The 22,149-nt window shown below is 51.5% G+C and overlaps 1 protein-coding gene across 1 annotated transcript in view; it reads left to right on the top strand.

The window, feature by feature from the left end:
• The first annotated feature begins 7,007 nt into the window (after positions 1–7,007).
• The window catches only part of SLC7A9 (solute carrier family 7 member 9), a 32,419-nt gene continuing 17,277 nt past the window's right edge, over positions 7,008–22,149 (top strand). The window contains exons 1-9 of the mRNA XM_033225608.1: positions 7,008–7,513; positions 8,656–8,767; positions 12,473–12,620; positions 12,911–13,153; positions 14,724–14,849; positions 15,093–15,192; positions 16,417–16,461; positions 17,119–17,242; positions 18,537–18,640. Of these exons, the coding sequence (XP_033081499.1) occupies positions 8,681–8,767; positions 12,473–12,620; positions 12,911–13,153; positions 14,724–14,849; positions 15,093–15,192; positions 16,417–16,461; positions 17,119–17,242; positions 18,537–18,640 (977 nt within the window). The 5' untranslated portion in view covers positions 7,008–7,513; positions 8,656–8,680. The remainder of the gene's footprint in view (positions 7,514–8,655; positions 8,768–12,472; positions 12,621–12,910; positions 13,154–14,723; positions 14,850–15,092; positions 15,193–16,416; positions 16,462–17,118; positions 17,243–18,536; positions 18,641–22,149) is intronic.

The raw sequence follows: 22,149 nt of genomic DNA, 5'->3' as shown, positions 1-22,149 counted from the left end.
CATTTTACTTTCCCACCACCAAGCTCTGCGCGATTTCCAGTTCCTCTGCACCCTCATCAGCGCTTGCTGGTAGTGTCAGTAACTATGTTGGGAGGAAAGAGATTTAAGGCCAAGGGTGGCCTAGCGTTTGGCCTCTGGAGCGCAGCTGTCACTGGCTCCTCACCCCCTCCCCTACCTGTATCGTCGGCGGGAGTGAAAGGCACAGTCCCCAGTGTGTGTGGCTCAGGAGAGCCCTCCCTGGGCCCAGGCAGCTCTTCCAGCAGGGAGGGCTTGAGCCAGATACAGATCCCACAGCAGAAGCCTGAGCCTCTTGGGATGGGGCTGGGCTGACATCTGAATTCTCGAGTAAGACTGGAAACATCATCCACTCACAACTTGGCTGGGCAGCATGGGGAGGGCTCAGTGTGCTCAGGTTTGTGGCACCTCTCTGCTGGGTCACAGCTAAGCGGGGGTCCACAGCTAAGGAGTGGTTGCAGCCAGGAGTGGGAGAGGGGATGGGTGCAGCTTGCTGGGTCTCTCTCTTGGTTTTCTCAAGGTGTGAGTCCATGGCCCCAAAGCTGGGCAGGAAACCTGCTGCCCTTCCAGCCTCCCAGACTCGGCTTTTTTTTTTTTTTTTTTTTTCAGTTGAGACAGAGTCTCACTCTGTCACCCAGGCTGTAGTGTAGTGGAGAGATCACGGCTCACTGCAACCTCCGCCTCCTAGGTTCAAGCAATTCTTCCACCTCAGCCTCCGGAATAGCTGGGATTACAGGGTGTGTCTCACCGTGCTCATCTAATTTTTTTATTTTTACTAGAGACAGGGTTTTGCCATGTCGGCCAGGCTGGTCTCGAACTCCTGACCTCAAGTGATCCGCCCACCTCGGCCTCCCAAAGTGCTAGGATTACAGGTGTGAGCCACCGCGCCCAGCCTCAGGCTCGGCTCTTTTCCTCATTTTTGACTAGGGGTGGGCTGGGTGGGAAGGTGTTGGGGGAAAGGAGAAGGGTGGTTTTGAAGTTGATATTCACCTGCAGGGCCCTGCTTGGCTGCTTTGCAGGCCCAGTGTCTGCAAACAATAGGACAGAGGTAGTGAGGACCAGGCTGGGCTACGGAGACTTCAGACCTACAGAGTGCATGTGGCTGTTTCCTGGAACTGGGCATGCCACTTGCTGCTGAGGACCCAGGCTGGCTCCCTGCGTCTGTGCTGGGTGCTCTGGGCCCCCATCCCCTTGTTCCCCAGTCCACCTGTGTATCAGCACTCTACAGAAGGTATAGATGAGACAGGAAGAGTGCACTGAGGTGAGAGCATTGCCGCCTCGGGTCATCAGGAGCCTGGAGCATCTATTTCACCTGCTCAGGAGGGTCCTGGGTATTTCATTAAACAATAATTCTTTGAAAGTGAAGGGTCCGTGTGTAATATATGTAGCATACCAGGGCTGGGTTGCAAGCAACAGAAACTATATTGCCCAATGTTAAGGGAAAGAAGGAAATATTTTGGAAATGTACACTCAGTGGCTTCCACCATGTTTTGAGAAGGACAGAAGCCAGAATAGCCTTGGGGCAGGGGTCTTAGTAGTTGGGGGTCTCAGTAGTTGAACACCATCAGCCTACCCTGTGCTTCACTCAGGTAGCAAATCCTGAGATAATGGCTTCTTGGCTGACCTGATGCCCTGAGCCCTCCTGTGTGGCCAGAGAAGTGAGGTCCTTTGGTTGGTAGCGCACAAGTGCCCCACAGAAAGGGACAGTTCCCCCAAGTTGTGGATGCTGGGCAGACAGAAACGAGATTACAAAAAATGGTAACTCCCTATGTTAGAGTCTCCATTTGTCACCCAGACTGGAGTCCAGTGGCATGATCATAGCTCACTGCAGCCTTGAACTCCTGGACTCAAGCAGTCCTTCCACCCCAGCCTCCCAAGAGTAGCTGGGACTATAGGTGCACACCATCATGCCTGGATAATATTTTTAAATTCTTTTCGTAAAGACGGGCTTGCTGTGTTGCCTGGGCTGGTCTCAAACTCCTGGCCTCAAGCAATCCCCCTGCCTCAGTCTCGCAAAGTGCTGTGATTACAGGTGCACAGCCACAGCACCTGGCCCAACAAAATAGTAACTTTTTTTTTTTTTTTTTTTTTTGAGACAAGAGTCTTGCTCTGTCGCCCAGGCCAGAGTGCAGTGGCGCCATCTCAGCTCACTGCAAGCTCCGCCTCCTGGGTTCATGCCATTCTCCTGCCTCAGCCTCCCGAGTAGCTGGGACTACAGGCGCCCGCCACCTCACCCTGCTAATTTTTGTATTTTTAGTAGAGACGGGGTTTCATTGTGTTAGCCAGGATGGTCTCGATCTCCTGACATGATGATCTGCTCGCCTAGGCCTCCCAAAGTGTTGGGATTACAGGCGTGAGCCACTGCGCCCGGCCTAGTAACCCTTTATTAAAGATGTTTGATGACACAGAACCCTCTTTCCTCAACCTCAGCAGCGATCACAACTTTCATCATGCGTGGCCACCATAGTTGAGAAAAGGGGCAGCAACCATGAATAGTGACAAGGTCAGTGGGGAAGGGAGCAGGATGGGAAGTTGTGTTTTGACAGCATGCTGCAACTGCACTGGCTTCCCCAGGCAGGTTATTTTATGAAAAACCATATTACTTGGAACACAGAAAAATGATGGACAAAGTTCGAAGGCAGAATTGTACTATTCCAGTAGTTGTTGGATATATATAGATTGTTCCTAGATAAGTGTTTTGAAATTATGTTTATGCTTCCCTTGCTAATTGTTTTATGGCTAGACAGCACGTCCCTGACATTGAAAGGCTTTGCACATCGCTAACTCATCACAAGTTCTTCTGGTTGGAATTCAGGCAGTAAGGGAACAAACACCTCTTCTATCTGTGGTAGTTTGCCAGTTATTTCTGTCTTTTGGGTCCCCCTCCAAATCCCCAAGTGCTACTGTCAGCAGCAGTGGGAGGGAATATAAGACCAAATGAACTTCATGAATAAGAGAAAGTGAAAACTTGAAGGCAGGTCTGGAACAAGCTTTCAGTGGTAGAGGAAGATTCAGCCTCTGCCTGAATGTGTGCCCAAGACCCTGCCTCTGTCATGAGGACAGTGAATTAGAGAACAAGGCGCCCAGCTGGGCAGCCCAGAGGCTGTGCAGACTGACACTATGGGATTAAAGACATCTTTAAAACCGTCACAGGAGGCCAGGTGCAATGGCTTACGCCTGTAATCTCAGCACTTTGAGAGGCTGAAATGGGAGGATCCCTTGAGCCCAAGAGGTCAAGGCTGGAGCGAGCCATGATCACGCCATTGCACTCTAGCCTGGGAACAAGAGACCCTGTCTCAAATACAAACCATCACAGGAGAAGGAAATATTGGGGCTCAGGACACAGCACCCCCAAAATACGACTGTAGGAGACCAGATATATATCACCCCAAATTATACTTATTTGGAATATTTTGAGCTGGTTATTCTGAGAAACTGCAAACACAACAGGTATATCTCTGAAAAGCTGCCCTTTGCAAAATAAATTTATGTCATGAAGGAAATCTACATTAGTACAAGTATCTGTACCAGGAAGAGACAACTTTTATTACCTGAGAGACTTATATCTGCATAACAAGACGACCTTTATTTGCCATGCATTTCCTCCGAGCCTCACCATTCCATTACTAGTCCCTACCTGCCCCAGAAGCCCCAAGCCCCTAATCCTTATATAGCTCAGAATGCTATATAGGGTTTAGTCATCTGGCCCTTCTTCAAGTCTCTTGTTTTGTGGGACTCTGTTGCATATACACATAATTAAAACAGTTTTCCTCCCACTGGCCTCAATTTGAAGCCCAACCAAAGAACCCAGAAGGCTGGAGGGAAGCATTTTACCCTCCCCAACTGAAACCAAATATGCACCAAATATAAGATAAAGTGCAGATGGTGTGAAGATCTTCAACCTGCAAGCATTTTTGCAATCAGAAGGGAGAAGCACGGGTTGAAAGTGAAGGTCAATAGAGTGGTTGGCCGGGCGTGGTGGCTCACGCCTATAATCCCAGCACTTTGGGAGGCTGAGGCGGGTGGATTACTTGAGGTTAGGAGTTCAAGACCAGCCTGGCCAACATGGTGAAACCCCGTCTCTACTAAAAATACAAAACTTAGCCAGGTGTGGTATCACACATGTAGTCCCAGCTACCCGGGAGGCTGAGGGAGGAGAATCGCTTGAACCTGGGAGGTGGAGGTTGCAGTGAACTGAGATCATGACACTGCATTCCAGCCTGGGTGACAGAGCAAGACTCAGTCTCACAGAATAGATAAAATGGTAAAAATGACAGTAGGATTTGCACTTTGGGAGGCCGAGGGAGGCGGATCACTTGAGGTCAGGAGTTTAAGACCAACCTGGCCAACATTGTGAAATCCCATCTCTACTAAAAATACAAAAATTAGCCAGGCATGATGGTGGATGCCTGTAATCCAAGCTACTCAGGAGGCTGAGATAGGAGAATCACTTGAACCCAGGAGGCAAGGTTGCAGTGAGCCAAGATTAAGCCACTGCACTCCAGCCTGGGCGACAGAGTGAGACTCCATCTAAAAAAAAAAAAAAAAAAAATTGACAGCAGGGAGGTGAAACTTTAGCCACATGGCAGAAGCACTGGATACACAATGAACCAATAGTCTTCAAGAACTGAGGAAAATTTTGCTTTTTAAATCAAATCTGTATTATTTTCCATGAGGAAGAGCTTATGAGAATTACTTGAATATGGCCGGGCGCGGTGGCTCAAGCCTGTAATCCCAGCACTTTGGGAGGCCGAGACGGGTGGATCACGGGGTCAGGAGATCGAGACCATCCTGGCTAACACGGCGAAACCCCGTCTCTACTAAAAAAATACAAAAAGCCGGGCGCGGTGGCTCAAGCCTGTAATCCCAGCACTTTGGGAGGCCGAGACGGGCGGATCACGAGGTCAGGAGATCGAGACCATCCTGGCTAATACGGTGAAACCCCGTCTCTACTAAAAAAATACAAAAAACTAGCCGGGCAACGAGGCGGGCGCCTGTAGTCCCAGCTACTCGGGAGGCTGAGACAGGAGAATGGCGTGAACCCGGGAGGCGGAGCTTGCAGTGAGCTGAGAGCCGGCCACTGCACTCCAGCCTGGGCGGCAGAGCAAGACTCCGTCTCAAAAAAAAAAAAAAATACAAAAAAACTAGCCAGGCGATGTGGCGGGCGCCTGTAGTCCCAGCTACTCGGGAGGCTGAGGCAGGAGAATGGCGTAAACCCGGGAGGCGGAGCTTGCAGTGAGCTGAGATCCGGCCACTGCACTCCAGCCCGGGCTACAGAGCGAGACTCCGTCTCAAAAAAAAAAAAAAAAAAGAGAATTACTTGAATACTTTCTGTGTATTCAAGGGAAGGAGAGGGTGGGACTGGGGTGACAAACACAACTTTAAGAAACAGGCTTAAGAAATGCTCACCATGGGCTGGGCGCGGTGGCTCAAGCCTGTAATCCCAGCACTTTGGGAGGCCGAGACTGGCGGATCACGAGGTCAGGAGATCGAGACCATCCTGGCTAACACGGTGAAACCCCGTCTCTACTAAAAAAAAAAAAAATACAAAAAACTAGCCGGGCAAGGTGGCGGCCGCCTGTAGTCCCAGCTACTCCGGAGGCTGAGGCAGGAGAATGGCGTGAACCCGGGAGGCAGAGCTTGCAGTGAGCTGAGATCCGCCACTGCACTCCAGCCTGGGTGATAGAGTGAGACTCCGTCTCAAAAAAAAAAAAAAAAGAAATGCTCACCTTGGACCCAAAATGAACTGAAGTGGAGGTTTCTGACAACAAAGGACCCTCACACCCCAAAGTTCCAAACTCGGCACTTGGCAGAGGCCCAGAAAGACCAGTGGGCTGGTCCTGGACATTCATGGAACACGCAAGTTCAATGTGTTCCATGAGGAGGCGCCTGTTGCTAGCCCCGCTTTGCAGATTCAGACCTGAGCCCATGTGGGTAGTGGGTGAGGTTGCAGGGATGTCTGGTGTCTGGCCCCAGCAGGGGACCACTGCCCCACCCTGACCTCCTCATGTGGTCTCCTGTCAGCCCGCCAGGAGCACTTTTCCCCAGGGAGTATTCTGTGGTGTTTTGCAAACATGGATGTGCCAGGTGCTATGACGAGGCTGCAGCATTAGGAGGAGTGACCCCAGCAAGCCTGTGGGCAGGTTTTGTCTGGGGTGGCAGGACCTGCCGCCAGCCCCTGGCTTCTACTCTCCAGCCTCTCTGCTCAGGGCTCTGGGCATGGCAGGCAGGTAAACAGGCTGTGCCCTCCCAAGATGGGAGATGATGAACTTCTAAATCAGGACCCTGTCTCTGGGACACCAAGGGTCCCTGTGCTCTGCAGACGGCTTTGAGAGAAACCTGTGCCTCTCTCAGGCCTGCTTGCCCCAAACTGCTCCCAAACTGACCCCCAGAGCCTGGCCCAGCTCCTTCCACCCCTGACCTTTGCTTCCATCCAATAATATCTGGGATGCAGTTAGGTTTGCCCCGAGGCAAAGCTACCAAAGTTTTGGCTGAAGATAACAGCTACAATGCTTCACACACAGTGCTTATGCTGTGCCAGGCTGTCCTCCTGCCTGTCTCGTAAGGTGCTTCCTCCCTATCTGACAGGGCTTAGTGCTGACCTCTGAGGCTGCCGCCTGAACCTAGGTCCAATCGCAGCGCGGGAGAACCTCTGCTCCCTCCCGGAGACATCCAGATCCTGGCAGCCCTGGAAGGGGACTGGAGCTTCCTGGCCATGTGTTTCCTGTCCCCCCATAGGCCTCTGTTTCCCCGATGGGGAAGGTTTTGTGTCCCTTGTGTCTGATGAGCCAGGACATGGCTATGTGAACAGCACCACAGCCAAACCTGACGGGCATTTGGCCACAGATGCAGGGAGGATGTGGGGGCCTGCATTGCCTCAGGCCTGCTCGTGATTCCAAGTGGTGAAGCCCCATCACTGGTAAAGAGGAGTGGGATGGGCTCAACCGCTCTCACCTGCTCAGCCAGAGGCAGGCCCTGGGGCTTGGGGGAATTTCCTGGGCGGGGAGGAAACTGACCAACAGCTGAGTTACACACACACAGCAGTTCCTGTTTAAGCTGCCTGACTTGGGTTTTAAATATAGCCTATTAAAGCAATTAGAGAATTGGTTCCAAAGTTTATCTCCTCTGATTCCCAAAGATAAAAGAAGGCATAATTTATTTTATCTTTAGGTAAAAAGTGCAGACGATTCGAGACCATCTGGTTTTAAAAAAATAATCTGATCTAGACACAAATGAACAAAACAAAAACGTTTTTGGAGAGAAATTGGTCTGCCTGACCCTCCCCTTTTTGTGTGGTGTATCTAAGCTTCATGGCTAAAACAAAACAAAACAAAACAAAAAAAAAAGGTGTTTAATAATTACCCTTATTGACCTCTGTACCTTCTGGAGTTCCTTCACTCCTGGGCACAAGACATGGCCATTCCTAGGGTTGGACCGTGCAGGCACGGGCAGTCAGCTGGGCCGCAGCTCCTCCGGCTCTGCAGGGTCGCGGAGGAAGGTAAGGTCAGTGGATGATAGAAAGGCTCATGGCTCTCCTGGCCGGAGCCTGGACAGAGAGTTTATTTAGAGAGAGGGTACAGTGGTGCATGGTTATCTCCTAATTCAGTCTGGAACTGCGTTTCCTCGGCAATGTTTTCATTCCTTTCATCACTTAATGAAAAGGTACCTGGCCAGGCGCGGTGGCTCACCCCTGAAATCCCAGCCCTTTGGGAAGCCAGGGTGGAAGGACTGCTTGAGCCCAGGAGTTGGAGGCCAGCCTGGGCAAATAGCGGGACTCACGTCTTTACAAAAAAAATTGTAAAAATTTAAAAAGTACAAAGAAAAAGTAACCGTATTGTATTGTGGATCTGTGATGTAGGGGAGGGCCTTTAATCTTGGGAAGGAATTATAAGACAAACACTCCTTACCTGGACTTGATTCTCATAAATACATTCCACAATATTTTCATTTTTTAATTTTTGGTATTTTATTTTTTTGAAACAGCCTCGCTCTGTGGCCCAGGCTGGAGTGCAGTGGCACGATCTTGGCTCACTGCAACCCCCACCTCCCAGGTTCAAGTGATTCTCCTGCCTCAGCCTCCGGAGTAGCTGGGATTACAGGCACCTGCCAACACGCCCAGCTAATTTTTTTTTTTTTTTTGCATTTTTAGTGGAGACGGGGTTTTGCCATGTTGGCCAGGCTGGTCTCAAACTCCTGGTCCCAAGTGATCCGCCCACCTTGGCCTCCCAAAGTGCTGAGATTACAGGCCTGAGCCACTGTGCCCAGCCCAGGATGTTGTTCAATATTTCTTTTTACTTTTGAAAAAAAAATGAAGTTGGACCACGGAGGTAGAATAACTTTCAAGGCACAGGCACGTGGGCCAGGAGGCTCCCGGGGCCTGTCTGGGAGAAAGCTAAGCAAGCAGCTGAGCTTTGGAGAGCAGCGGGGAGCTGTGTTCCCCTGCCCGGACAATGTTAATGACTGACTTTGACTCTGGGGCCCAGCGCGTGGTGAGCCCTGCAGGACTGGCAGCGGCCCCCGGCCTGTGGCAGTAACCAACACTGTGGTTTTGGAGCCAGCTCCCCTAGTCCAGGCCGAGCTTGCACTTGCATCTTGTCTGCTGCTACTGAACCAAGATTCAGCTGTGCGCCTTCCTTGCAGTCTCCTGGAACCAGCAGGAGGAAACATGGGGGATACTGGCCTGAGAAAGCGGAGAGAGGATGAGAAGTCGGTCCAGAGCCAAGAGCCCAAGACTACCACTCTCCAAAAGGAGGTAAGACGGTCTCTGGCGGGGTGGGCCCTTTGCAGGTTAGGCAAGGGCGTCTAAACGAGGGGCGCAGGCGGTGAAATCCGGGCCAATCCCTAGTGATACGGCAGAAGATGTGCTCTTTGATTTGTGAATTACATCTTTAAAGGGACAATCTCTGGACTTGCCTCTTTCCCTCTTGCCAGGGAACTCTGTATATTCTTTTTTTTTCTGAGATGGAGCGTTGCTCTGTCGTCCAGGCTGGAGTGCAGTGGCGCCACCTCGGCTCACTGCAACCTCCACCTCCCCGGTTCAAGGGATTCTCCTGCCTCAGCCTCCTGAGTAGCGGGGATTACAGGCGCCCACCACCATACCCAGCTAATTTTTGTATTTTTAGTAGAGATGGGGTTTCGCCATGTTGGCCAGGCTGGTCTCGAACTCCTGGACCTCAGGTGATCCTCATACCTCGGCCTCTCAAAGTGCTGGGGTTACAGGTGTGTGCCACAGCACCCGGCTGCATTTTTTTTTTTTTTTTTTTTTTTGAGACAGAGTGTTGCTCTGTCGCCCAGGCTGGAGTGCAGTGGCATGATCTCAGCTCACTGCAACCTCTGCTTCCTGGGTTCAAACAGTTCTCCTGCCTCAGTCTCCTGAGTACTGGGACTACAGGCATGTGCCACTACGCCTGGCTAATTTTTGTATTTTTAGTAGAGACAGGGTTTCACCATGTTGGCCAGGCTGGCCTCCAATTCCTGGTCGCCAGAGATCCGCCCACCTCGGCCTCCCAAAGTGTTGGGATTACAGGCGTGAGCCAACTTGCCTGGACCACATATTAAGTTCAAACCTGGGTGCTTTTGTGTGTTGGGCAAATGTCTAGAGGGGCCAGTATTTTTGTTCAAACTAATGGCCTTTCCAGGAATGGTCAGAAAGGGCCTTCTTTTTAAAAATTAAAAAAAAAAAAAAATTTAGAGACAGGGTCTTGCTCTGTCACCCAGGCTGGAGTGCAGTGGTGCAATCATAGCTCACTGCAGCCTCGACCTCCTGGGCTCAAGCGATCCTCCTGCCTCAGCCTCTGGAGCAGCTGGGACTACAGGGGTGCACCACAATGCCCTACCAAATTTTTAACTTTTCAAAAAATTTTTTTCTGTAGAGGCAGGGTCTTACTGTGTTGCCAAGGGTGGTCTGGAACTCCTGGGCTTAAGCCATCCTCCCACCTCGGGCTCCCAAAGTGCTGGGATGATAGGCGTGAGTCACTGTGCCCAGCCAGAGAGGGCGTTCTGATGGTTGGGTCCCCTCTAAATGCCTGTCCCTCTTATGTCTGAATGGCTGTAGTGATGGCAAGTACTGCCCCCAGTATAGCCTGTTCTGTCTTAGAGGCATCTACCAGGGATGGCCGCTCTGAGTTGGGCTGCAGTGAGCAGCTGGGGCTGGCCCTGGGCCTGGAGGGGAAGGGAGTTTGGAGTTGTGGGGAAGGCAGAAAGGAGCTCCACACGCACACCATGGCAGTCCCAGGCAGTTGGGAGCAGCAGGTGCTGAGCATGGAGGGGCGGGGAGGGCTTTAGGCTCCTAGGAGGAGGAAAGGCAGCCCCAGGCAAACCCAGGATGGTTTCCACTTCCAGGGCAGAGGTGTGGGTGGGGCCTCCGAGAGCTCCCATGCCTGGCAGCAGAGGGGATGGAGGAGGGACTGCACCAAGGCTTTAGGACTTGACCAGGAGGCTGGCTATGGCCTGAATGGCTTGGCCTGGGACTGGGGTCCCCAGGAGGTAGACGATGGGCTGCAGCCCTCTCCCTCTCGGCCAGTCTCAGGCCTGATCTCAGCAAGGGCCTCTTGGAACCCTGTTGGGCCCAGTGGCCACAGAGCACAGCTGAGAAATCCCCAGATGTGTCTTCTGAGCTGGGGACAGGTGTGGCGGCACACGCCTGTAACCTTAGCACTTTGGGAGGCTGAGGAGGGAGGATCACTTGAGCCCAGGAAATCGAGGCTGCAGTAAGTCGTGATTGCGCCATTGCACTCCAAGCCTGGGTGGACAGAGCAAGACCCTGACTCTAAAAACCGAAAATCCGAGCTGGGTCTACCCCTCAGTCAGGCAGCTTCAGGGTGAATGCACACCTCACCCACATCAGAACCCAGGCAGTCCCTCAGCAGGAGGGAGGATTCTGGAGCCAAACCACCAGTCCTGGGCAGGGCTGAGATGAGGAGGAGAGCTGAGCCCTGTCCTAGAAGTGCGTCCTGAAAGCTGACGCTGCTCCCCAGGGATCCCACTGGTGTGCGCAGAGTCCCCAGGGTGGCAGCCTGCAGCTGGGAGCCCCTCATCCCCTGTGATCTGACTCCAAGCCCAGCCTCTTCTCAGACAGGTGAACACGGGCGCTGGAAACTTCAGGCTCTGGCGATCTGGCTGGGGGCTGCTTCTGAGGACCGGTGTTATGAGTAGGGCTTGAGTTGGACTTTTTTTCCCTCCTTGATTGGTGTGTAATTTACATACAGTGAAATGTACAGGTTTTTTTTTTTTGGAGACAGAGTCTCACTGTCACCCAGGCTGGAGTGCAGTGACTCACTGCAACCTCCGTCTCGCGGGGTTCAAGAGATTCTCCTGCCTCAGCCTCCTGAGTAGCTAGGAACAGGCGTGCACCAGAATGCCTGGCTGATTTTTGTATTTTTTAGTAGAGACGGGGTTTCTCCATGTTGGCCAGGCTGGTCTCAAACTTGCAACCTCAGGTGATCCGCCTGCCTTGGCCTCCCAAAGTGCTGGGATTACAGGCATGAACCACCGCACCTGGCCGAAATGTACAGATCTTTGGTGCTGAGTTTGGTGAGTTTTGACAGATGTACCACCCCAGAAATCTCCCTCCTGCCCCTTTCTGGGCAGCCCCAGCCCTGAATTCCTATGGCCGCGGATTAGTTTCACTTGTTCTTGAACTTCACAGGAATGGAACCATCCGGTGTCTCTTTGAGCTGGGTTCTGTTCTTAGAAAGCTCACATCCTAGCAAATGGCACTGGGCCAGGCATGGTGGCTTACGCCTGCAATCCCAGCGCTTTGGGAGGTTGAGTTGGGAGGATTGTTTGAGGCCAGCAGTTTGAGGCTGCAGTGAGCTATTATCTCACCGCTGTGCTCCAGCCTGGGCGACAGAGAGAGATCTGACTCTAAATAAATAAGTAAATAAAAATAAGATAAAAGAAAGTGGCACCCAGAAAGTTCACAGTCCCCGAATGTTTCTGTTTCTGGGAGGCCTCCGTTGCTCACCCTGCTTGGAGCCTCTGGCCAGGACTCTAGGCCCTGACTTCCCTCTGCTTTGGTGGTGCACTCCTTTCTCCTCTGCCCAGCTCAGAGGCATATCCCGAGGGCCTTTCTCATTGGCAAACTGTCGCCAAGTCAGTCTTTTCATTGAGGGCACAGGATCATGGTTAGGCACGGGGAACCTGAGCCAGGTCTACCCCTCTCTAGCTGTAAACCCTGGAGAGCCTCCTAACCTTTCTGTGCCTCAGCGTCCTCCTCTGTACCATGAGGGTGGTACCGTGTGGCCAGCTCACCGGGCTGTCAGAGAATTAATCACGTTAACATAAGCAAAGCTCCGGGAGCAGTGCCCCAGTGTTGCCAGGGCAGCTGCTCAGGGTGGAAGCGCTTGGAGCATGGGTTTTGGCTGGGGCTGCCCTGGCCGTACCAAGGCAGGGTGGCACCTGGTCTGGGCTGGGTCCAGGCATGGCACTAACATGCTCTTCCTTCCTCCACACCTAGCTGGGCCTCATCAGTGGCATCTGCATCATCGTGGGCACCATCATTGGCTCTGGGATCTTCATTTCCCCCAAGTCTGTGCTCAGCAACACGGAAGCCGTGGGGCCCTGCCTCATCATATGGGCGGTTTGCGGGGTCCTCGCGATGCTGGGTAAAGAGACTTGGCTCCTTGATGCAGCCTCCGAAGCATGTAGGGGCACGCTAGGCAGGCGCTACCTGTTCAGCCCTCACCCTGTCGGTGTCCCTCTTGGCACATGTGTGGCAAACAGGTGTACATCAGGCTGGACTGAATGTCCAACAGCTGGAGCTCAGGGCCGTCCAGTGAGGGCGGACCACGGTGGGCCCCTCCATACGAGTGCAGCCCCCGGCGGGAGGAAAGCTCCCTGGGGCTGGAGCAGTGCTTCACAAGGGTCCTATGGGCCCTTCCTCTCTGCATTCCAGGCGCCCTGTGCTTTGCGGAACTTGGCACGATGATCACCAAGTCAGGGGGCGAGTATCCCTACCTGATGGAGGCCTACGGGCCCATCCCCGCCTACCTCTTCTCCTGGGTCAGCCTGATGGTCATGAAGCCCTCGTCCTTCGCCATCATCTCCCTCAGCTTCTCCGAGTATGTGTGCACGCCCTTCTACGTGGGCTGCAAACCTCCTGTCATTGTTGTGAAATGCCTGGCCGCTGCCGCCATCGGTGAGTACCCGAGCCCAGGGCGGGGGTCAGAAAAGACCGGGCACAGAGGGTGTCCGGGGACCCCCGCCCTCCGCTCCTTCCCAGTGAGCTGGAGTCTGGCGAGAGGCCAGGCAGGGCCTGGCGTCAGCCTTGGCGGTATCTGTGGGTGCCGCACGCTGGGGACCCCCAGGCCCACGGGGGCTGCAGGGAGGGGTGCCGCTGGCTGTCCTGCAGGGCAGAGCCATGGCTCAGGGCCCAGCTTCTTCCCCCGGCATGGTGGCACATGCCTGTAATCCCAGCTACTCTGGACGCTGCTTACCATGCCCTGATAATTTTTCGCCATCTGAGGCAGCCCGGCTAAATTTCAAAGGTCATCTCCAGGTTCATTTAAAAGGTCCTTAAACTCCCATGTTGGGATCTGCCCTCTTGGAATTTGGGAGATAATGTGGCTGATGGGGGAGCCGGGGTGGGCAGCAGGCGTGCTGCCTGTTTCTACTAAAATACAAAAATTAGCGTGCTTGGAATCTCACCACTTTGGGAGGCTGAGGTGGGAGGATCGCTTGAGGCCAAGAGTTTGAGATCAGCCCTGTCAACACAGTGAGACCCTTGCCTCTACAAAAAATAAAAACATTAGCTGGGTGTGGTGGCATGCACCTGGAGTCCCAGCTATTTGGGAGGCTGAGGAGGGGGGATCACTTGAGCCTTGGCCCTGTCTCAAAAAATAAAATAAAAGTGGCTGGGTGTGGTGGCCCACGCCTGTAATCCTAGCACTTTGGGAGGCGAAGGCAGGTGCATTACTTGAGGTCACAAGTTCGAGACCAGCCTGGCCAACATGGCAAAATCCCATTTCTACTAAAATACAAAAATTAGCAGGGTGGGGTGGGGGGGCTGAGGGGCTGGGGGGATAGCATGTGCCTGTAATCCCAGCTACTGGGGAGATTGAGGCAGGAGAATTACTTGAACCCGGGAGGTGGAGGTTGCAGTGAGCCGAGACTGTGCCTTTGCACTCCAGCCTGGACGACAGAGTGAGACTCCATCTCAAATAAATAAATAAAAATAAAATTACAAAAATTGGATGTGAGGGCGATCTGGCAGGGACATTTGTCGCCCCACTGATCGCCAGGGTTGATTCAGGTGATCTGGCCGGCTAGGCTGGTGTCCCCTTCCTCCCTCACTGCTCCACGTGCATCCCTCCTGAAGCTGTGTGCTTGGTCGAAGAGGATGACCATCTCCGATAGAGGAGGACTGGTCTTTGGTCAAGGGTATATGAGTAGCTGCGCTCCCCCTTTAGAACCTCCAGACAAGCTCTCTACTAAAAATACAAAAATTAGCCAGTGCTGGTGGTATGCACCTGTCGTCCTAGCTACTCAAGAGTCTGAGGCAGGAGAACTGCTTGAACCGGGAAGGCAGAGATTGCTGAGATCATGAGCTGAGATCATGCCGCTGCTCTCCAGCCTGGGTGACACAGTGAGACTCCATCTCAAAAAAATAAAATTAAAAATAAAAAATTAAAAAATATATAGAAGAAAGGAGACTCTCTCCAGGGCTTTGTTGAAAACCATAAATGCAGAAACTGCCCCCACCCTTCCAGTGTTCATCACGATGGTGAACTCACTGAGCGTGCGGCTGGGAAGCTACGTCCAGAACATCTTCACCGCGGCCAAGCTGGTGATCGTAGCCATCATCATCATCAGCGGGCTCGTGTTCCTGGCCCAAGGTGACCCATGGGAGGGCGGGCCCTGCACAGGCACACACCAAGCCCCCTTCCACTGGGAGCGGGAGCAGCCTTGCCCCACGAGCCCATCGCCAAGGAAGCGTGGCAGGAACTCACTGGGAGGGATCCTTAGTTGCAGGGCGTGTCTAATAAGCTGGGGTCACAATCATTCCCGTCTTTCCCGTGGAGATGCACTCAAGATCTGGCCGGCTGACACCCGCCATTCACTGTCTGGCTTCATTACAGGAAACACAAAGAATTTTGATAATTCTTTCGAGGGCGCCCAGCTGTCTGTGGGAGCCATCAGCCTGGCGTTTTACAATGGACTCTGGGCCTACGATGGATGGTGAGGCATCCTGAGATGTCCCGAGCCTGGGGGTGGGTGGGGTTCTCCAGGTGACTGTAACTCCACCTGTCATGGAAAGCAATGGGTTCCCCTCTGGGGTTTGGTGTGACTTTGACATTCACCCTCCCATTTCCTTTCTGTGAAGCATGCGACAACCTCTACCTTTTACTCCCTGAGACACCGGCTCAGTCAGCCAGAGCACTCTGTGTAGAACCCTCACCGGGCCAACGGCCCAATTATTAGACACAGCCAGGGCCCAAGCTCGGGTTTTCTGTTTTGTTTTGTTTTGTTTTTTTTTTTTTTAGAGACAGGATCTCACTTGGTCACCCAGGCTGGAGTGCAATGGCATAATCATAGCTCACTGTAGCCTCAAACTCCTGGGCTCAAGCCAGGTCCCCGCCTCAGCCTCCTGAGCAGCTGGGACTACAGATAGGAGCTACCATGCCCTGGTAATTTTTTATTTTTATGCTTTGTAGAGACAGAGTCTGTGTTGCCCAAGCTGGTCTCAAACTCCTGCACTCAGGCAGTTCTCTCTCCTCGGCCTCCCAAAGTGCTGGGATTATAGGCGTGAGCCACTGTGTCCAGCTTCAAGCTCTTGATGAAACAAAGAATACTCAATAGCTCTTCTATTTAACCTTGAAAATCATTAAGATTGGGAGCCTCTTTGAACCTATTATGGTTTGGGGGCTGCCCTACAAAAATAAATAATATCATATACATTTTATGTATTTATCGGGTTTAGTGGATGAGACTTTGTTTTTGTCTTTTTTTTTTTTTGAGATGGAGTCTCACTCTATCACCCAGGTTGGAGTGCAGTGGCGCGAACCCCTCTGCAATTGCTTGAACCCCTCAGGTTCCGTCTATAATGCTGGTCCTTCTCTCCTGCAAAGCATTTATAGATTTCATTCCCTTTTCACACAAAGGAATATTCCATTTTTTCAAAGCCCCCTGGGGACTCACTACTCCTGATTATTCTTGAAAATCCATGTGATTCCCAAGGAGGGCAAAGACTCAACCAGCTGACAGATGTGTAGGTCTGGGTAGGACTCCAGGCCCCACCACTAGCGGGGCCATTAACCTGGAAAGAAATTCACCTGGAATTTCTGCAGGAGAATTTTTTTCTCTGGTAGAGAATTTTAAATGAAGCCAAAATTTATTATTGTGGGTTTCATATTGGAAAAAGAAAGTCAAGGTGTGTGATGCTTGTTACTTTCCTTTTTCCAGGAATCAACTCAATTATATCACAGAAGAACTTAGAAACCCTTACAGGTAACAGCTGAATCAGAGCAGGGGACAGTAGCCGGGCAGGCTGATTTCTCTTCTCCTGGTGAAGGCTGGAGCTGTTTCCCTGGTTATTCCATGATGCCCTTCCTGACCGTGAATTTTTTTTTTTTTTTTTGAGACGGAGTCTTGCTGTCGCCTAGACTGGAGTGCAGTGGTGCAAGCTCAGCTCACTACATTTTGTATTTTTTTTTAGTAGAGATGGGATTTTTTAGTAGAGATGGGATTTTGCCATATTGGCCAGGCTGGTCTTGAACTCCTGACCTCAAGAGATTCGCCCATCTCGGCCTCCCAAAGTGCTGGGATTACAGGTGTGAGCCACCATGCCCGGCCAGCGAATGGTTTCTTATGAGCTCACTATGCACGTTTAGAGTTTGGTTTGGTTTGGGGCAGTGAGGGAGGGAGGGAGGAGCTTGGTCTTCCTTTATCTCTGGCTTATTCTGCTTTATAAACAGTTCCATGTGAACTGCTCTGGAGTCTGAGAGAGGCAGCATTCCCATTTGAAAGTGTCTCATGTTCCTGCTGGGGCTCTGCTACCTGCGAATCTTCTCCCTGGGAGGACCTCAGGGAGGGCGTCCATCTCCCACAGGAGATGGGAGATGGATGTGGTCTGAACGTGGGTCTCCGTGTCATTGCCCCTCCCAGAAACCTGCCTTTGGCCATTATCATCGGGATCCCCCTGGTGACGGTGTGCTACATCCTCATAAACGTGTCCTACTTCACTGTGATGACTGCCACCGAACTCCTGCAGTCCCAGGCCGTGGCCGTGGTGAGTGCTCGGGCATCGCTGCTGGCAGGGGCTGTGGCTTGTGGGAAGGGGTAAGGCAGGTGTCAGCACTGGAGGTGAGCTCCCTCCCAGGGAAGGAGGGCGATATTCACGGACAGGCACACGGACTGGGCATGCACAGCATGGAGTCGGAGGCAGGGCTGGGCTAGCCAGGGTGAGGGTTTGACAGGCAAGCATGAAGCAGAGGCAGAAAGTGCCAGGGAGTCGGTGGGGTCATTATATTAGGCTGGTGCAAAAGTAATTGCCATTCCTTTCGATGGCAAAATTGGCGATTACTTTTGCACCGCCCTAAATAATAATGAATCATAGAAACTGAGAGGTGAGAGGCATTGGGGTCAGTGAAGAGGTGACTGGGGGCCTCCTGTGGTTGCAAACAGACAACCAAGTGTTGGGGATTCAGAAGGTGGAGGAGACACAGTTTGGATAAGCGTTGAGGTCACTGACCACGAGACTGGGGGCTGCTAAGGTGGGAGGGAGAATTCAGCCATTCCAGTTGGAGTGGGGGTTTGGGGAAGTGAGAGGTGAAGGTGTCAGGATATTGAAATGACCAAGAATTATGCAGCTGGGTGTGGTGGCGAGTGCCTGTGGTCTCCGCTACTTGAAGACTGAGGCCAAGGATCGCGTGAACCCAGGAGCCTGAGGCCACAGTGCGGCATGGTCATGCCACTGCACTCCAGCCTGGGCAACAGAGCAAGACCTTGTCTCCAAAAAAAATCAAATTAAAAAATAAAGATTTGGCCAGGCATGTTGGCTCATGCCTGTAATCCCAGCACTTTGGGAGGCCGAGGTGGGCGGATCACAAGGTCAGGAGTTCAAGACCAGCCTGGCCAACATGGTGAAATCCCGTCTCTACTAAAAATATAAAAATTAGCTCAGTGTGGTGGCACTTGCCTATAATCCCAGCTACATGGGAGGCTGAGGCACGAGAATCGCTTGACCCCAGAAGGCAGAGGTTGCAGTGAGCTGAGACTGCACCACTGCACTCCAGCCTGGGCAACAAGAGTGAAACTCCGTCTGACTGATTAACTGATAGATAGATAGACTGATTGATTGATTTATGCCAGGGAGTAGTGGATACGAGATTTCTCTTGCCATCACAGTATCTGGAGGTAGGTGAGTGGCGTTCTCCTCTCTCCTCTGCAGTGGAGAAGTCAGAGGCTGTGCCCCGAGGCGAGGTGGGTCCCTGGGTCCCCTGGGAGGCCAGAATAGCTTTTGGGGGCCGGCCGCTCTTGGAGGCCGAGACAGACCCTCAGGACTCATCTCGCTTCTCTCACAGACGTTTGGTGACCGTGTTCTCTATCCAGCGTCTTGGGTCGTTCCACTTTTTGTGGCATTTTCAACCATCGGTGCTGCTAACGGGAGCTGCTTCACAGCGGGCAGGTAGGGGACCCCCGGCCGTCACTCCCAGGGTAGGCAGGGGCGGCGAGACCAATGTCACCCCCGAGGAAGACACACGGCTCAAATCTTCAGGGCTCTGCCAGGTGAAACCCATGCCAGCACAAGTAGGAGACCCAAATCCAGGGGAGGGATGTGGCTTGAACCCACGTCACAACCTGGCCAGGAAGGCGTGGATGGGCGTGCCCACAGGAATTGATCAAGGCTGCCTGGAATCTCGGCCTTTCCACTCCAGGGCCCTAGTTCCAAACATGGGGGGGAAGCTGCCCAAGGTGAGGTGAAGGGAAGTAACACAGTTGTCCAGTGTTCTGGATGGATATATTTCCAAGTGAAATTGACAAAGTCTACATATGTTAAAAAATGAAATACCATAAAATCATTCTTCTAAAGCCAAATCAAAATACATGCCTCCAACTTCGTTCTTTGTCAAAAGCATTTTGGCTACATCCTTTGTATTTCTTTATAAATTTTTAAATTTTGATTTTAATTAACTAATTAATTTTGAGGCAGGCTCTCACTCTGTTGTCCAGATTGGAGCACAGTGGCACGATCTTGGCTCACTGTAGCCTCCACCTCCTGGGCTCAAGCAATCCTCCCTCCTCAGCCTCTGGAGTAGCTGGGACCACAGGCACATGCCACTACACCTAGCTAACTTTTGTATTTTTAGTTGAGACAGGGTTTCACCATGTTTCCCAGGCTAGTTTCAAACTGGCTCAAGTGATCCTCCTGCCTCAGCCTCCCAAAGTCCTGGAATTACAGGCATGAACTATCGTGCCCAGCCTTATTTTATTTTTAAATTGACAAATAATAATTGTTTATATGGACTGAGGCAGGAGGATCCCTTGAGGCCAGGAGTTCGAGACTAGTCTGGGCCACATGGTGAGACTCCGTCTCTACAAAAAGAAATTTAAAAATTAGCTGGGTGTGGTGGCCCATGCTTGTAGTCCCAGCTACTTGGGAGGCTGAGGTGGGAGGATTGTGTAAGCCCAGGAGTTCCAGGCTGCAGTGAGCCATGATCATACCACTACACTCCAGCCTGGGTAACAGAAGAAGACTCTGTCTCTAAAAAATAATAGCAATCATTGAGTATATGTATGTGGTCGAGTGTGATGTTTCAATACATGTAAACATTGTGGAATGAGCAAATCAGGCTAATTAACATGTGTCACCTCACATACTTATTTCTTTGCAATGAGAACATTTAAAATCCACTAGCTATTTTGAAATATACAGTTATTAACAATAGTCACCTTGCTGTGCATTAAATCACCAGAGCTTATTCCTCCCATCATACTGAAACTCTGTAGCCTTTGACCAACGTTGCCGCTTTAGCCATCCCAGGCCCCTCTTCCTTCAGCCTCTGGTAACCAGCATTCTACTCTCTATTGCTGCTATGTTTCAATTTTTAGATTTCACGTATGTTGCCAGTCATTACAACTATCTGGGCTGGTGGCACAGGGATAAAAAGAATTTACCAAGACAGCTGTAGGTCAGGAAAGGCCAGTTTATTAGAGAAAGCAGGAAAATACATTGCAAGGGTGCAATGGGCAGGTCAGCGAGAGAGGAGCTGACTGCAAAGAGACAAAGGCTTGCTGAGGATTTTATAGGATGGTGCTTGTGCTGTGTGTGGACAGGGGTACGTGCAGTACCGATAATGCCAAGGTTGCAGTGAGCTAACTTGCATTTTTCTATTGGCTGAGGGTCTGGCGATCACTGGGCACAGGAAGATTGTGTTATTTGTGCAGGGGGTTGTGTGTCCTGGACCATGAAGAAAGGCAGGCTTGGAGCTTACCTGCTTTCTCTCTTCTGGCTTTCCCTTGGTCCCACCAGCCTGACTCATTTTCCCTAATTAGGACTCCATAATATATAAGGGAGGTCACGGGATATTTGTCTTTGTGTGTCTGGCTTATTTCACTTGGCATAATGTTCTCTGGAGTCATCTCTGTTGTCAAAAACTGGCACAATTCCATTCTCTTTAGAGTCGGAATAGTATTCCATTGTGTATCTGTAACATTATTTTTACTCATTCATCTGTTGATGGACACAAGTGTCTTGGCTGTGGTGAATAACGTTGTAATGAACATGGGAGTGCGGACACCTGACATGTGGATTTCAATTCATTCAAATATATACCCAAGGCCAGGTGCGGTGGCTCATGCCTGTAATCCCAGCACTTTGGGAGGCCGAGGTGGGTGGATCACTTGAGGTCAGGAGTTTGAGACCAATCTGGCCAACATGGTGAAACTCCATCTCTACTAAAAATACAAAAATTAGCGGGGCATGGTGCCAGATGCCTGTAATCCCAGCTATTCAGGAGGCTGAGGTAGGAGAATCACTTGAACTCGGCAGGCGGAAGGTGCAGTGAGCTGAGATTGTACCAGTGCACTCCAGCCTGGGCAACAGAATGAGACTCCATCTCAAAAAAAAAAAAAAAAAAAAAAACCTCATTGTCCAGACCAATGTCACAGAGCGGCCCCCTGTTTTCTCCTAGGAATTTTACAGTTTCAAGTCTTACATCCATTTTGAGTAGATTTCTTGTCTAAGGGGTGAGTTAAGGGTCCAATTTCATCCCGCCAGCTTTCCCACTTGCATATGAATATAAAATCAGCTTGCCTGTTTCTACAGTAAAGCTGTTGGGATTTTGATCAGGACTGTGTTGAATCTATAGATCAAGTGGGAAAAGACTCTGCTGTCTTAAAAGTACTGAGTCTTCCAGCATGGGTACGGTGGCTCAACCTGTAACCAAAGCACTTTGGGAGGCCGAGGGGGAGTACTGCTTGAGCCCGAGTTAGAGACCAGCCTAGACAACATAGTGAGACCCCATCTCTACAAAATATACAATAAACTTTGCCAGTCATGGTGGCACATGCCTGTGGTCCCAGCTACTCAGGAGACTGAGGTGGGAGGATCACGTGAGCCCAGGAGGGCGAGGCTCAGTGAGCTGAGATTGCACCACTGCACTCCAGCCTGGGAGACAGAGTGAGACCTTGTCTCCAAAAAAAAAAAAAACAATGCTGAGTCTTCCAATCTATGGGTGGACTGTTTATTTAGGTCTTTAATGTTTTTTTAAACAACTTTTTGTTTGTGTGGTGGTGTTTTTTGTTGTTGTTTTGAGATGGAGTCTCGCTCTTCGCTCTGTCATCCAGGGTGGAACGCAGTGGCACAATCTCAGCTCACTGCAAGCTCCATCCCCTGGGTTCAAGCCATTCTCCTGCCTCAGCCTCCCAAGTAGCTGGGACTACAGGCCCTGCCACCATGCAGGCTAATTTTTTGTATTTTTAGTAGAGATGGGGTTTCACTGCGTTAGCCAGATGGTCTCGATCTCCTGACCTCATGATCTGCCCGCCTCGGCCTCCCAAAGTGCTGGGATTACAGGCATGAGCCACCGTGCCCAGCCTTTTTTTTTTTTGAGACAGGATCTTGCTTTGTCACCCAGGCTGGAGTGCAGTGACATGATCCCGGCTCACTGCAACTTCTGCCTCCCAGGTTCAAGC

Source organism: Trachypithecus francoisi, unplaced genomic scaffold (assembly GCF_009764315.1).
Source record: "Trachypithecus francoisi isolate TF-2019V2 unplaced genomic scaffold, Tfra_2.0 Lachesis_group12, whole genome shotgun sequence".
Lineage (NCBI taxonomy): Eukaryota > Metazoa > Chordata > Mammalia > Primates > Cercopithecidae > Trachypithecus > Trachypithecus francoisi.
Note: the sequence above shows the minus strand (reverse complement) of the source record. Positions and strands in the feature narration are given on the sequence as shown.